Source organism: Bos mutus, chromosome 11, assembly GCF_027580195.1.
Source record: "Bos mutus isolate GX-2022 chromosome 11, NWIPB_WYAK_1.1, whole genome shotgun sequence".
Lineage (NCBI taxonomy): Eukaryota > Metazoa > Chordata > Mammalia > Artiodactyla > Bovidae > Bos > Bos mutus.
Genome location: NC_091627.1, coordinates 40,204,143 through 40,221,366, shown reverse-complemented (window position 1 = coordinate 40,221,366; position 17,224 = coordinate 40,204,143). Strand labels below are relative to the sequence as shown.

The 17,224-nt window shown below is 37.0% G+C and overlaps 1 protein-coding gene across 1 annotated transcript in view; it reads right to left on the bottom strand.

The window, feature by feature from the left end:
* The window catches only part of DNAAF10 (dynein axonemal assembly factor 10), a 29,183-nt gene that overhangs the window by 3,198 nt on the left and 8,761 nt on the right, over positions 1-17,224 (bottom strand). The window contains exons 2-7 of the mRNA XM_070379355.1: positions 12,288-12,388; positions 9,788-9,918; positions 7,189-7,290; positions 4,938-5,053; positions 4,098-4,232; positions 845-942 (exon numbers count right to left, since the gene is read on the bottom strand). Of these exons, the coding sequence (XP_070235456.1) occupies positions 845-942; positions 4,098-4,232; positions 4,938-5,053; positions 7,189-7,290; positions 9,788-9,918; positions 12,288-12,388 (683 nt within the window). The remainder of the gene's footprint in view (positions 1-844; positions 943-4,097; positions 4,233-4,937; positions 5,054-7,188; positions 7,291-9,787; positions 9,919-12,287; positions 12,389-17,224) is intronic.

Genomic DNA, 17,224 nt, shown 5'->3' with positions numbered 1-17,224 from the left:
AGAAAGTCACATACAAAGGAATCTCAAGAAGGCTATCAGCTCATTTTTCTGCAGAAACTTAGCAGGCCGGAAGGGAGTAGCACAATACTCAGAGTGCTGAAGGGGAAAATCTGCAACCCAGGATGTTTTGCCTGGAAAGATTATCATTTAGAATAGGAGACATAAAACAACTTCTTAGACAAGCAGAAACTAAAAGAACTCAACAATACTAAACCTACCCTAAAAGAAATGTTAAAGGGTCTTCTCCACGTGGAAAAGAAGAATCTACAGGAAAGGGGAAAGCCCACTTGGAAAGGCAAATATATAGTAAGAGCAGACGTGCAAACACAACGACAAGGTTCTTCCTGGAGGTTGGTCAGCGTCTTCAAGCTCTGTTTCTGTCCTATCATAGTGACGTCACCTGAACTTGGGCAAGTCAATTATCAGGCTCTAAAACTAAGAATTTCAGCCCCTTTCCTTTCTTCCAGAGGTACTGTTCTGATGACCGAAGAATATTTCACAAAAACCTTCCGTCAAAGTCTTCCTACTAAAAAAAACAAACAAACTAGCAAAAACCACGATTTCAAATTTATGAAATGAAGTGTTCATGAGCTACTCTAATGTATGGAACATACCACTAAAAAAATATTTGTTGTGTTAAAGGTTTATATTGATATTTATAAAATATAAATAAGTATATTAGTAAAAAAAATGCTTAGAAATTAGTTCTTATGTAATACCATGACATTTAAAATCATATCAAAATTAACTAAGTCAAAGGAGGAAAAACAGAGAGTTTAATCGAATCCTACTTTACGCCCACAAGTAACCTAAAACGGAGCACCGTGCACTGGGAGAGACTTACTACTTCCAGAGGTGCAGGCTGCCGGCGCCTCCTGCTGTGAGGAAGACCTCTCGGTTCTGTGGCAGGTGTCGGACCTGCCACACAGTAGATTTATGAGCCTGAACAGAACAAGAGGCACACAAGCGGTGTATAAGTTTTTAGGATAAAGAAAGACTACCCTACATAGAGAACAGACTTCCGGTTGCCAAGGGAGAGGAGGGGTGGGGGTGGAAAGGACTGGTAGTTTGGGATTAGCAGATGCAAACTCTTATATACAGAATGGATAAACAACAATGTATGTCCTACTCTAGCACAGGCAACTAAATTCAATATCCTGTGACAAACCATATTGGAAAAGAACATGAAAAGGAATGGATATATGCATATAACTGAGGCACTGTGCTGTAGAGCAGAAGTTTATACAACATTGTAAGTCAACTCTACTTCAATAAAATAAATTAGAAAAAAAGACTGTCCTAGAAGAGAAACCTGTAAAAACACAATTTTTACCTCTATCAATGACAATTTCAGTAACTTCGATCATTTCAATTACTGTTATAAAAGTAATTACTTTCTGGCATGTCTCTCTTTTTAAACTTTCTTATTTGTAAATTAAAAAAATTTTTTGGCTATACTACATGGCTTGTGGGATCTTAGTTCCCCAACCAGGGATTGAACTTGGGCCCTGGGCAGTGAAAGTACCAAGTCCCCTGGCACTTCTCTTTATAATGGCTACAGAGATTTATAAGGACCCATCAGAAATTAGGAAAAGAATCATTTTTCTTGTTTTATAAAGCAGAGTTCTACTGGACTTAAATATATATCAGATTAAAAGTCTTAACATTTAGCTTCACAGTATCATATAAATTATGCAAATAGATCTTATACATTTAAATATCTTTAGCTCACTCTATGGAGGAAAAAACCTCAAAATACAAAAAAGAAAAATATTTTCTAAGGGGAAAAAAGGATGGACTGAACTTCTTTTTAACAACTTTACTTTTTTAGAGCAGTTTTATGTTCACAACAAAACTGAGTGGAAAGTACCAAGAGTTTAATGTAAAGCTCCAAGTCTTATCTGTAATTTACACCACTGGACTTGTCTAGTCTTCAAAACAAGGGTCAGGAGGACTTACAGACGGTGTTTATGGTTATAACAAGCCCGGTCCTTTATCACTGATATTAAAGATAGAAATAGCAACTGGATGAATGTTAACAGCTTGTAAATCAATCCTTATGGTGCTATATTCACTGTGGGGAACTTCAGAGAGGGAGGGTGGAGGGGGAGACAGGAGGATGGGGGAGGGAGAAAAGACTTGTGCTTCATAGCAGTAGTGAGACCAGCTAACTTGATTTAAGCCACACATAAGACATGTGCATTTCAGTTGATCAGTCTTGACATATGATTTTAATAGCCTTTTAAGAGAATTACCATCAGCAGAGAAAAACACATATCTCAAAATACACACTTTAAGTATGTGAGAGTCCTCAAGTTGACTAGGTTCAAGCTGTTAAACCTTAATTTGTTTTGTAGCTTAAACTTCTATTTTTCTCCTGGAAGCTGATAAAAAGCAAAAAGTAAGAGGGGAAATGACTAAAATACACCAGTCTTTTATTTGACAGATTTAGCAATTACTGGATTAACTAAATGTAACAAAAAAAATTTTTTTTGGAGACACATTGTACTTTCCAGTTAAGGAGAAATGTGTTAAGGACTGTACTGGGGACAATTTAGTAAGTGCCTTATGTTGCATATGGACTTCCCTTGTGGCTCAGCTGGTAAAGAAACCACCTGCAATGAGGGAGACCTGGGTTCGATCCCTGTGTGGGGAAGATCCCCTGGAGAAGGGAAAGGCTACCACTCCAGTATTCTGGCCTAGAGAATTCCATGGACTGTATAGTCCACAGGGTCGCAAAGAGTCGGACAGGACTGAGCGACTTTTACTTCACTTATGTTGCAATAGATACTTAATATATCCTAGAATGACAAAGGCAAAACAAAATTACAGTGGCTAGCTAGTTACCTTAAGATTACAGTTCATTGAGCAGTAACAGTAATTTGTATGCAATAATAATTAGTTCAATAATATTAAAACAAAATATGAAGGTCTAAGAAGTACTACTGACTCCATGATAGAGGGAAAAGGAGAAAGGCAGTGAATTTTTATTTCCTGAGCAACTTACATAATTTAATATTATGGAAACTACAAATCTGAGACTGATTTTTCTTTTCTTTTATACTCGAGGAAGCTCAGAGTCACATTTCCAACTCATCTCTGGCAAATGACAGGATGTTTCAGCAGGAACTTTATGCCAACCCCTTACTCCAGATGGCAATTTCATTTTTTTAAACCAGTGCTTTCCACTTGTGCTGCTTTCTTCAACAATTTTTCTAATGTTGTAATACCAAATGTTTCCCTCTAAGTTCCCTCAAATACTATTTGGAACAAGGCAAAGTATACATATGAGGCTTCTCTGGTGGCTCAGCGGTAAAGAATCCACCCGTAATGCAGGAGACGCGGGTTTGACCTCTGGGTTGGGAAGATCCCCTGGAGGAGCCTGGTGGGCTACAGTCTGTAGGGTCGCAAAGAGTTGGACATGACTGAGCACACATGCATATATATGGGTACATTTTTGAAAAGTATATAATTAGTATTATGTTAAGGTATATATAGGGCTTCCATGGTGGCTCAGATGGTAAACAATCTGCCTGTAATGCAAGAGACTGGGTTTGATCCCTGGGTTGGGATACTCGCATATACCCAAAAGTATATAATTGGGTAATAACACAAGTATATTTATTAGGAAACACAAGACTATGTTTTGTTAACCAAATCCTTTTTCTTCTTAATTAAAAAAAAAAAAATCTGATAGTTGCTTTACAATGTTGTGTTAGTTTCTGCTGTACAAAGTGAATCAGCCACACATATACATACATACTCTCTTTCTTGGATTTCCTTCCCATTTATTGTTGACTAATTTCTTAAACCAGCTAGTTTTCTTGTGATTGCTCTTAAACTACAAAATAAGAGTCATTACCAACGAAGGCCTTTATTATTAATATAATCAAGAAATATGAAACTGACAAACTTTAGGAAAGTATTCTTTGCACAGAATAACTTATCAAGATCCTACAAGAATATATTAAAAATAGCTCCCTTCATGCAAAAAACCTGGAAGGAACTTGGTGACTCATTCTATTTATTAGTCTAAAGCAAGCTATTAATATGAACACTCCTCTTCATAGAAAGGTATTTATTTCCCTCATCTTTACCTTTTCTGAAACAGAAGCAAAACCTTTGGTTGGATGCTGTGTTCTCATGTCAAAAACATGAAACTTTCCTTCCAGAGATGTAGCTACTAACTTATTCATACTTATGTCTTTTCTGTCAAACTCCAAGCTACACACCTGAAAATAGAGAATATTTATGAGTGATGCTCCAATGATTATATCCAAGAGTTTCTTTCAAACCAAGTAAAACAACTTTAACATTACTGGCTCATGTGAAAGCACTTAAAAAAAATCATTTTATCTTTTGAATCTGTATACCAAATACTTGTAACTAGAAAATTTTCTTCTCGGTTAGTAAGGTCCCAAAATCATCAAAGGCACTGAGGTACATTTGGAAAGCCATAATTTAACATTTTACCATTATTACATAATGATTTTATAAAGTTAAGTCAAGGCTGACTAGAGGAAACAGGAAAGAACCACATTCTTCACTGAAGATGTACAACCCGGGAACCAAAAACCTACAAGTACCTGGGAGTCAATTACAGTCTCGGGCTTCCTGATATTACCAGAAAAGGGCCTGGTACCAGCTCACTTTAACATCACACTGCATAGCCCACAGGCGTCTAGAGATGGGCTACAGGGGCGGTGACCCACTAGGCACTGTCACACCACACCTGGGTGTGTGTTCTCCTTCTGAAGAGAGCGTCCCTGATTTTTAATCAGATCCTCAAAGGACTTCACAGACCCTAAAGGTTAAGAACCATCCATCCATAAAGGGGTTTTACTGAGACGAGTTATTAGGGGTGCTTTCCTTTTGTAGTTCAGAGGTACATGGAAAAGATATTCAGAGAAACTGCAAAGAATGTAAATGCACATTACCCCATTTTTTATATTTGTCTCCCACCGTAAGGACATATTTCTGAGATCAAACAGCTTGATGTCTCCGTTGTCATAGCCAGCACACACAACACGTTCCTCTTGATTATAAGCATTGCCTGGAAATCAGGACATGATATTTCAGATCTTTTTAAATGCTGATTTGAAGGCTGCTTAAAAAACTTATGGACATCTGAAACATAACATTGTAAATCAACTATACTCCAATAAAACACAAACAAAACAATAATCTTACAAAACTACACAGGTAACTTGTACCAAATCAGGTGAAGAAGTCACATTGGATAGAATCTCATTTTACTAATCCTACAGGACACCAAGATTATTAATTTAGTATCTGATATTGTTTACCAAAAAAGCTCTTTATTGAGATTCTGTGCTCAAGAGATATATGAAAGTGTTTACTGGATTTTAAATTGAAAACAAATATTCTTTCTATACTCTGTTTGCAAAGACTAACGATTTAAGCATAGCAGAGTTTGGTAGAATAAATACAGTTATACTTCCAATGCTTTCTTGGAATGCAAATGGAAACTAAACTTATTTATTTTGCAAAATGTTGTTCTGGTGTTATCAGATGCTCACAGTTGAAGTCAATCTACAACCTGCAGTTGAATTCACCTTGCTCAGATCCAGGAATTTTTGGATTATTCCCTTTTTTTATGAACTCTAGCCCTGCATTTCCACTGGAGGGTTCACCGAGATGACATGACAGCAGCTGAAACTCCTGATGTCTAAAACTGATGGCATCGTCTTCCTTTAAAAACTATCATATACTCTGTGGAACTTCTTCAATATACATCATTCACTTCATAGTCAACCTCAAAATTCAGTCACTTTGGACATAATCCTTTCCCTTGTTCCTCATCTCCCAAAAAACTGCCAAACTGTATTTATTTTGCCACATTATTTCTGAATTTACTCCTCTGTTCCATTCTCACTGCTTCTTAAACCTACATATTTCCTGGAATACTGCAAAGAGCTTCAGAACTCACATTTCCTCTGCCACTCCTCCTGCCTACACGACCACAGTGTAAAGCTAAAGCTCTGACCCTATCTCATCCTTGCAGAAGCCTTCAAAGGTTTACCGCTACCTCCAGACCATCTACACACCTCTGGCTGTGGCCACGTGCCATCTTTAAGGCTATTCCTACCTCCATTCCTTCTACATACTCTTCTTCCAGTGCTTGAAATCTCCCAGTTTCAGTGTTTCAAATCCTACATGTCCTTGGACTGAGGGCAATATGTTCTTTTGCCTCCCTTGGGATTCCTTCTGTATTGATCCATGCCTCTGTGACCTTTTATCCCTCTGACCTTGTACGAGTGATACAATTAATGTATCACTTTTCATACTTGCAGCGCTTTTTATTAAAGTTACCAGGTTCTTTAAGTTAAAATAAGAGTCTGCTTCGGATAAATGTCCTTTCTTTAAATTTAATGTCCTATATTTAAAACTGTACTTACATCCCTTAGAACAATGATTAAAAAGCCTTTAATGGACCCAAAGTTAATTATTTTTTAATTATTACATAAATTTTACATGATGATTCTAAACATTAATTCTGAAATTTCTTCCCAAGTGTGCATGTTTTTGGTTTATATCATTACTTATACACACACAAATACTAATCATAATATATACACATAGAAATCTCCCAATTTCAGTGGTAATTTAGTTTTAAAAGTATATTGATAGAGGAACATGGTTATAAAATTTGTAAGATATAATTTTGTAACAGTGTAACTATTTTTAGAAAATAAACACACTGTGTAGAGCATAATGTAAGATTGGTTAGGTTACCATCTAAGGCTCTACTTAATTTCACTAACGGCATTTGGCTCTCAACTAGGTCAATATTACCAACTTAAACAGAAATAAATAATAATAGTCCATATTTTTGAACACTTGATATCTAAGCACAGTTCTAAGCATTTTACCCGTATTAACTCTGAATCCTCATAACAATACTATTAAGTAAATTCTATTATGACTTCCTTTTTATAAATGAAGCAAGTGAAAATCAGAGAAGCCTGATAACTTGCCCCAGGTCACAAAGCCAGTAAGTAGCACAGTGAGAATTCAAACCCAGGCCCAATCACCATGTCTATTTGCCTCGATAAACTGCCAGAATAATGTACACAAGAGATTCTAAACCGACTATCAGGACTTTCCTAAAGCACTGTACTTTTTATAATCTGGTATTTCAGGTGTAAGAGTCCTTCGGTAATTTACCAAATGCCACAGTCCAACAGTCTCTCTTGTTTTCCCCCTGCATGGGTTCCATATTAGCAACAGGATCATCTTTCTGCCTTGGGTCCCACACCTTTACGGTTCCTGACAGAAAAAAAAAAGGAGTTGGCAAAATTCAATAGTGAATGATGGCATTTCTTTCTGCATTCTCTTCACATGGCTTCCTATGTACATGGAGATATTATAGATGTTACAATATCTGAAGAATAGTCACGTTTTTCTGACTTGTTATTGGGCAAGTTGTACTTAATATAAGAGATATAACCCACATGTTATACCGTCTGACTTGATTTCCAACTAGTAGATACACAACAAAGCTAACAACTGTTCTTAAGTCATCAACAAGGTATGACTGATAAGGTAAACACAATGTTATGTAATTTAAACCATGCCTTACTTTCTCGATTTAAGCCTAAAACAAATGTACTATTTATTTAGAATAAAGCAAGTGTCATTTTAATGTTTTCTCCTTAGTACCCATATATCATTGGCATTTTTCTTATACATATAAATAAACTAATTTTTACACCTATGATTTCTTATATGAAGCTTTAGAATACCATTTCATATACAATTCAGTTTAATTTCCCCATGACAGTAAAGAAGGAAGAAGTTAATAAAAGTAACCAATAATTCTTCTCAATTTAATTTTAACTCCCTCATTTTAATGCAAGTTATGGGAAAACTAACTAGTGTCACTGATTTTGAGAAACACAAAGACATGTAATAAAACGGTTAAAAGGCAAGTACCCAAGTGAGAACAGAAAAAGGGTTAAAAAAATCCTTGAAAAGGATAATAAATGCAGAAAAAGGGGAGATATTTCAGTAGACTCATGGCCAAGGATAAAGTTGGTCATTATAAAGGTTACTTCAAGGAAAAATAAATTTCCTATAAATGTGTAAGTTATTATAATTTCTCTATGCACTTCCCTAGTGGCTCAGTGGTAAAGAATCTGCCTGCCAGTGCAGGAGACACCTGGGTTGGGAAGATCCCCTGGAATAGGAAATGGTAACCCACTCCAGCATGCTTGCCTGAAAAATCTCATGGACTGAGGAGTCTGGGTGGGCCACAATCCATGCGGATCACAAAGAGTCGGACATGCCTGAGCATGCATGTTATACATGACAGAACTCATAAAAATTGGTAACATTAAGCTTGTAATAGTTAAATGAACAAAGAATATAAATAGATAATCTGCAAAGCAAAATTAACTAAAAAAACAAATACAGAGAGACGTTAATGCAAGTCAGGACAGGATAGCATTTTTATCTCTAAAATTAGGGGGAGAAAGGAATCAATGCTGGTGGGTTGACTGGCAATCTACCTCATCTACCATAGCTGATAATGGTAAATAGGTACTTTGGGAAGTTTGACAAGTTTCTTAAATGATAAAATATGATTATTCCAAGAGTTACATTCATGATGATACTCATTTCATTGTCAGTCTCCCAAAACAACAAATAAAACCTTAATGCAAATCGAATGCTCATTAACAGGGGCATCGCTAAGGAACTGTGATACATTCATAGGATGGAATATTATAAAGCATCAAAAAGATACTTATGAAGACCACACCAAAACAGCAATATCATATGACAAAACATTAAATAAAAAAAAAAAAAAAAAAAAAAACTGGGAATTCCCTGGCGGTCCGGTAGTTAGCACTCCCTTACTTCCACTACTAAAGGCACAGGTTCAATTTCTAGTCCGCATGCCCTGGTGAAGCCAAAAGAACAAACAGACTAAAAAAGAACAAAACTAAACCATATTAACCCTGATAAAACAGTGTTAATTAATAAATTGTATCTTAGACTGAAAAGGAAAACCAACCTGATATTTATGCTAGTGTGGTAGACTGTAACTTTTCCTTCTATATTCCATACTGCTTCTATGATTGGAAAAAATATTTGACTTCGAAAACACAGCTGCTCTTAAGAAACTGTTAGAAAATTAAATTCCACTTTTCTGTGAAAACAATTTCTTCATGGTCTTGAGCATTAAAAAAACCTAGCCAAACCAATAAAGATACCAATCACTTAGGTCCCCCTTCTGCAGCAACAAAAATTCTGACTCTGTTATATTCACAACAGCTCAGGACCCCAAAAGGCCTGTTGCTTGTTAGTCACTGCGGGGGAAAAGCAGAGTTGGAGCTCCGGAAGCTTCCTGCAAAGCTCAGCGGAAAGACCACAGACTGCAGTGTTCAACCAGCTGTCAATATGACAATTTTCACAAGTACTAATTCTGCTTTTTAAAAAAAGAAAATGAAAAGCTGCCACCCACAGTATATCGTCAGCTACCTCAAAAATTTCTAGAGACTTTTAAATCCTCAAGGTTCAGAGGAAACTATGGTTGTTAATAGCTGAACTAGCTCAAGACTAAAATAGTAAGTGCTATGCCTCTATCTCAAAATCTCCCCAAAGCCTGAAACAATTGAGGGATATACAATCAAACTTGCCCATCAAAAAAAACAGAGTTAGATTTAGAGGGTCAAAGATTGAGGAAGACTTCCACATATATTGTTGCACAGAGACTTAACTAAAAAAAAAATAATAATAATGTACACAGAATATTCTGACTTACCATCTCGGCTACCAGTCACAATTTCAGGTGCCCCTTCCCCGATTCCAAGTCCACCAACACCATCTATAGTATTTATAATTTCTTTATGGCCCTTTACAGAATACACTGGGACCTCTGGAGCTTCCAAATTCCTGGAATTTGGAACAGAACACAGCTTCTTACTTACACACACCCCAAATGTTTAGTTCACTACTCAAATCTAAGAATGCAGGCCATATTGAGATTTTTGATTAACAAATAAGGGTTTTTCAATTAAGGTAATTTTCAATTAAGGTAATTTATACATTTACTTCCAAATTTTCCTCCACACTTCTTTCAAGGCTTCTTTCAAGGCCTCTGTGAGAGCTGTCATCATTCAACTTGGAATTCTAACTCCTGAGCCCATTTTACTCAATGATCCTCAAAGACGACTGATCCAGGACCTGTGCACATGAATCCACCAGGAATGTTTCTTAAAAAAATACAGATTCACAGGCTCTTCCCCAGACATAATGCACAAGTATCTCTGGGGTGGGGCCCCAAAACTGTTGACTCTCTAGTACACCAAGGCTGATAATACTGCTTTAAATACAGAGTAAATTCAAAGTGATTTAGAATGTTTCCAAAGTGGGCCTTGGTAGTTTGATCTTGAGATCTTTTGAGAGATAAAACATGAGTAGCATTTGCTTTGTATACATTTCTTCCTTATTACTTTCTGAGTTCCACACTGATTTTCATCTAGTTACATTGTTCAGTTTGTCGTCATGCTGATCACAATAAATATTACAGGCAAACTAGCTGAAGTCTCTAATTCTAGGTTAGTTAAGTGAAGGGAGTACTGGAAAGCACCTACTTTTATGTGTCTGAATCTATGGCTGCTGAGTGGCTCAAATAGGTTATGCTAATACACCTTTCTCTTGTCTCTCTCCATTCCACACCCCTCCTTCTGCTTTTGTATTGGAGCCTCTACCCACATTTCTTTTCAGCAAGTCAGTTTTCAACAATACTTATACTTTTTCTCTTTAATGAACTTAGTTCTTCATGACATGTAAGCTCAACTTACTACTAGGCCTAGATTTATCAGTAAAATCTTGCAAATAAAATTTGAGACATTCACCTGGTTCAGAGGTGATGTTTATCTGTGGCGTTAATTGTGAAAGCGTCAAGAGACTAAAGAGGACTGAGCTTCTGTTTAAAAGAACTGGTTTACTCTTTACATAGACTTTGAAACATCAGTGCTTTTAACATGAAATTATGACTTACCAATGAAAATAAAGCAGTAATACCTATACTAGGAAGCTCCGTTAGGAAGATAGTCAACTGTTATATTTGTTGCACACTTTTGTGCTGAAATGTATCTATTTAAAAAAATAACACTCACACTGGTCTCTCTCTAAGTTCTTTGTAAGTACATGACACAGCAGGTAAAAATTAATGCATTCTGCATTCTAGTAAACACCAACTTAATTGCATGTGTGCTCAATCGCTCAGTCGTGTTCGACTCTTTGCAACCCTGTGGACTGTAGCCGGCCAGGCTCCTCTGTCCGTGGAATTTTCTAGGCAAGAAAACTGGAGGGGGTTGCCATTTCCTACTCTAGGGGATCTTCTCGACCCAGGGATCGAACCTGCATCTCTTGCATCTCCTGCACTGGCAAGCAGATTCTTTACCACTGCTCCACCTGGGAAGCCTGCTAATTATTAAGAAATTAAAGCAAATGGAATTAAAACAGCTTCATTCTATACTATATTATGATTCTAAGACAAATAAATATGCCAAAGTAACTCAGTTACAAAATAGCAGATTCTAAATTAGAATCAAAAAAGATCACAAGGTAGGGAAGACAGGTCCTCTAGAACATTATTGTATACTTTACATGATTAAGAGATAGTCTTAAAAAGTTTTTACAGAGGAATTTTGATTCATTCAATTCTAAATATGAGGAAATAACTCTAGGTAAAACATGAAAATTAAAAGCATTTGGTACTACTGAGATTTTGCTTATTCAAAACAGGTTTGTCTTGATTTACTCAAGAGATGTGTTCCTAAAAAGTTGTGCTCAGATGTAAGTTAAAGCATAAAAAGAAAAAAGTTTAATGAACTGGGAGTTCTATGTTAAACAAATTAAAACATACAAAAATATATTATTGTGTAATGCCAAATATCTTCTTAAAATGTAAACAACATCTGATTTTTCAGTGTTATACATGAGCATTGTTATATAATGTATCCTTCATTATATGAGGGAATAGCCCTTTATTACAAATATAGGTGTTAAATGCTAGCACTAAACAGCATGTGTGGAAACAAATATTAATATTATTTGAAAAAGCTAAAGAAAAATGTTAGTATTTTGAAATAGATTTGAAACATGAAATCTAAAAGTATATATTAAAAGGTAATTGCAATATTCTTATAAATAGTTAAAATTTAACAAAAAACATCTTAGAATTCTTTCAGTGGAAGCGTAACACAACTATCAAAGAAACTGCTTATGTCTTCACACTGATGAAATAATCTTACCATATATGAAGGTTTCCAGCAAAATCTCCAGTGGCCAGATATCTCTGCTGTAAAGATGTTGCGCCAAATGTTCCACATTTAATGGGTTTGGCCTTTTCAATCTTAATAGAAGGGAGGGAGAGAGGATACGTTATTTAGATAAGCACCTATTTATGGCTCTATTATGGGAATTAAATAAGGCACACAATTTTAAAAAGCAATTAAAATGTTTTCTGATAAAAAATTATCATGCTTTTCCTTCAGTAATTTTTGTATAGTCTAAAAGTACAGGCGGGCTTCCCTGGTGGCTTAGCTGATAAAGAATCCGCCTGTAATGCAGCCATGAAATTAAAAGACGCTTGCTCCTTGGAAGAAAAGCTATGACCAACCTAGACAGCATATTAAAAAGCAGAGACTTTACTTTGCCAACAAAGGTCCGTCTAGTCAAAGATATTGTTTTTCCAGTAGTCATGTATGGATGTGAGAACTAGACTATAAAGAAAGCTGAATGCCAAATTGAACTGCGGTGTTGGAGAAGACTCTTGAGAGTCCCTTGGACTGCAAGGAGATCCAGCCAGTCTATCCTAAAGGAAATTAGTCTTGAATATTCATTGGAAGGACTGATGCTGAAGCTGAAGCTCCAGTACTCTGGCTACCTGATGTGAAGAACTGACTCACTGGAAAAGATCCTGATGCTGGGAAAGATTGAAGTCAGGAGGAGAAGGGGACAACAGAGGATGAGATGGTTGGATGGCATCACTGACTCGATGGACAGGAGTTTGAGCGAACTCCAGAAGTTGCTGATGGACAGGGAAGCCTGGTGAGCTGCAGTCCATGGGGTTGCAAAGAGTCGGACATGACTGAGTAACAGAGCTGGACTGAACTGAAAAGTACAGGCAGCTCTTGGGAGATTTTGGAAGTCTGGTTCTAGACGACCAAAATAAAGCAAATATTTGCAATAAACTGAGTCAGATGAATTTCTGTTTCTCAATGAATGTAAAAGTTATGTTTATACTGTCCTGTAGCCTATTAAGTATGCAAATCATTATGTCTAAAAGACAATGTACACACTTTAATTAAAAAATGTATTATTGCCAAAAAATTGCTAACTCCTTTGATCATCCATGAAAAGAAACTCCTTATCCATTATTGTTTTCTAATGAGACTGCAGCAATTCAATCACATCTTCAGGCTCAACTTCTAATTCTAGTTTTCTTGCTGTGTCCACCACAACTTCAGTTACTTCCTCCACTGAAGTCCTGAACCCCTCAGGTCATCCATGAGGTCTGGATCAACTTCTTCCAAACTCCTATTCATGTTGATATTTTGATCTCCTTCCATGAATCACCAACATTTTTAATGGCATCTAGAATGGTGAATCCTTTCCAAAAAGTTTTCAGTTTACTTTGGCCAGATCCATCAGAGGAATCACTTTCTTTGGTAGCTGTAGCCTTAAGAAATGTATTTCTTAAATAACAAGACTTGAAAGTTGACATTACTCCTTGATCCATGGGCTGCAGAATGGATGCTGTGCTAGCAAGCATGAAATCAATGTGAATCTTATGGGTATATCTTCATCAGAGCTCTTGGGTGAGCAGGTATATTGTCAGTGAGCAGCAATATTTTGAAAGGCCTTTTTTTTCCTGAGTAGTAGCTCTCAACAGTGGGCCTAAAATATTCAACAGTTTGTTGTAAAACAGATGTGCTGTTATCAAAGCTGTATTGTCCCATGTATAGAACACAGCCAGAATACTTAGAATAACTCTTAAAGGAACTAGGATTTTCAGAATGGTCAATGAGCACTGGTTTAAAATTAAAGTCACCAGCTGTATTAGCCCCTAACAAGAAAGTCAGCCTGTCCTTTGACTTGAGGCATTGGCTTCTCCTCTCTCGCTATGCAAGTCCTAAATGGCATCTTCTTCCAATAGAAGGCTGTTTCATCTACACCAAAAATCTGTTGCGCAGTGTAGCCTCCTTCCTGAATTATCTTAGTAGGTCTGCATAACTTGCTGCAGCTTCTGCAGCACCTGCTACAGCATCTTCTATCAGCACCTGCTACTTCTTTAGTTTTATGTTAAAGAGACGGCTTCTTTCCTTAAACCATACAAACCAACCAACTTCTGCTCGCTTCCAACTTTTCTTCTGCTGCTTCCTCGCCTCTCTCAGCCTTCAAAGAACTGAAGAGAGTTAGGGCCTTTGCTCTGGATTAGAACATTCACACCTTGGCTAGAACAAAAACATTCACACCTTGGCTACTATTTGATGCAAGATGCCTAACTTTTGGCCCATCTAGGCTTTCAACATGCCTTCCTCACTAAATGTAAACATTCTTGGTTTTTTTATTTAAAGTGAGAGACCTGTGACTCTTCCTTAGAGGCCACTGTAGGGCTAATTTCAATAGGGAGCCCTGAGGAGAGGAAGAGGGCTGGAGAAAAGTCAGCAAGCGAAGCAGTCAGAACACATACAACATTTACCAATTAAGTTTGCAGTCTTGTCAGGGTGTGGTTGACGGCATCCCAAAACAATTACAACATCATCACCAAAGGTCACTGACCAGAAATGACCAAAACAAACATATTACAAGAATTACCAAAACATGATACAGAGACACAAAGCGAGCAAGTGCTGGTGGAAAAACGGTGCTGATAGACTTGGTCAGCACAGGGTTACCAAAATCCTTCAATTTGTAAAAGGTTCAGTCTCTGAGAATTCAATACAGAGAAGCACAATAAAAGGAGGTATGCTTGTATGTCAAATGAATGAGTTTTGCCTTTCTTCTCATCTCGCTAATAAGACATTAAAATGCTGATACCGCTAATATCTCCACTGGTTTGCAAATATGAGATTTCAGCTTTTAATGTGGTATTCTTCTTTAAGAGCCTCAAATAAAAGGATACAATGAAGATATTACTCTTCCAGGTGACAACAGGAAGAAAAAAAAAACTTATGTGTCTTGTATAGTTTTCCCTGCAGAATCCTATAAACTGAGAATGGTTATGTCTGATTCTCTCTGAGACCGTTTTAGTGCAAACAGATGTGGATACCTGTGTGCACCAAAGGCACAGCTGTTAGCATGGATTAGCCCATGTTTTGATATTTCTTTAATTTAAAAGACTGTTGGGAATTCCATGGAAGTCCAGTGATTAGGACTCTTGAGCTTTCACTGCTAAAAGCCTGGGTTCAATCCCTACTTAGGGAACTAAAATTCCACAGCCACTTGGCCAAATAAATAAATGTAAATAAAAATAAAAGACTATTGTTCTAAGTCTATATATAACAGTTGATCCTTGAACAGCACAGGAGTTAACCCACATGTAACTTATGGTCAGCTCTCTATATCCAAGATTCCTCTGCATCCGTGGATTCAACCAACCATGGCCCATGTAGTAATGTACTATTAACTCTTGAAAAATACCTGGGTATAAGTGACCCATGCAGTTCAAATCCATGCTATACAAAGGTCAATGGCAGTTACATCAGTAAAACAGCCACATGCAAACTCCACCTGTGCATGTCACTGAAGTCCATCGTGGAGTCTACATGTCTAGCTGCCTTGGCCCCTGGAAACTCTAGAGGACATGGAAGTGAGGTTCTATGGAGTCACACACAGTTGAACACGACTGAGTGAGTACACTCACATATATACACACATCCACACATCACACTCTAGCTGCAGAATAGCACCTTCCATTTACTGTCAGCTCAACAGGGCAAAACTATTGCTCTTATTTAGTCTCTTGCAATCTTTAACTTGTTTCTTTTTTGAATTTTTACTGCAGCTGATTTACAATGTTATGTTTACTTATTCATTTTTAATTTTTGGCCATTCCCTGCAGCATGTGGCATCCCAGTTCCCAGACCAGGGATCAAACACACACCCGCTGCATTGGAAGGTGGAGTCTTAACCATGGGACTGCCAGGGAAGTTCCCTTTTTTTTTCTTTTATTCTTAACAAAAATAGTACATGTTCCCTATAAAGATGCAAACAAAACCAAAGACCTGAAGGGTGAAAAGTAAGTTTCCCTTTGACACTCCCCAGAAGTAATCCCCATTCTCTTAGACCCTTTGCTACATATAGATTTGGTTTAATACAGAGAGCATCATAATATCAATATATTATCCATTGACTTGATTTTTTTCACTTAGAGATATATCTGGATGAATTTTTTTTCTCTCTACAGAGTTCCACAGTTTCTAGGGCACTTTCCCTGTAATCTTTGAGTTGCTGGGCCAATCTTCAACCCTACCACTAGGGTTGGCCTGTTTCATATATTTTGTGAAAACAATTTTCCTACCACTTTCAATGTCTGGTTGGGTATTTCCACATAGGATATATGTAGCAATTTTCAAAGAAGAAAATAAAAATTCACTTAACACAAACTATAACTGAACTTCTCTTTCATGATTCAAAAGAAATCATCATGCTCCGGGGCTTTAGAAACTCCCAGCCTGCTGAGCTTTCTGCTTGGGATCTGGATGAACTAGCGGTTACTAGGTAGCCTGGCCTAAAATAAAGCTGGGACTCTTTGGAACTGTCCAGGACCTTTTGATTAAATTTTGTTTAATCAGACACCTACAGTAACATGGTGGTAAAAGATTATATTGATGAGAATAGAACACAGAATGTTAATTTTTTCTCCTTTTTAATACACTGGTGATCTGAGATAGCATCAGTTACATTTGACATCAGAAAACTGATATTTATCTATTTCAGCTATTTTTCCAATTTTATGGAAAACGTATCTTACAATGGGACACCATGGAGGATCAAAGTTTCGTCAATTTAATAAAGCAGTTTCCAATTCCAAATCATTTACATCCTCCCCACCATAGGTTCAGTCAGTCAGTTCAGTCGCTCAGTCGTGTCTGACTCTTTGCGACCCCATGAATCGCAGCACACCAGGCCTCCCTGTCCATCACCAACTCCCGGGGTTCACCCAAACTCATGTCCATTGGGT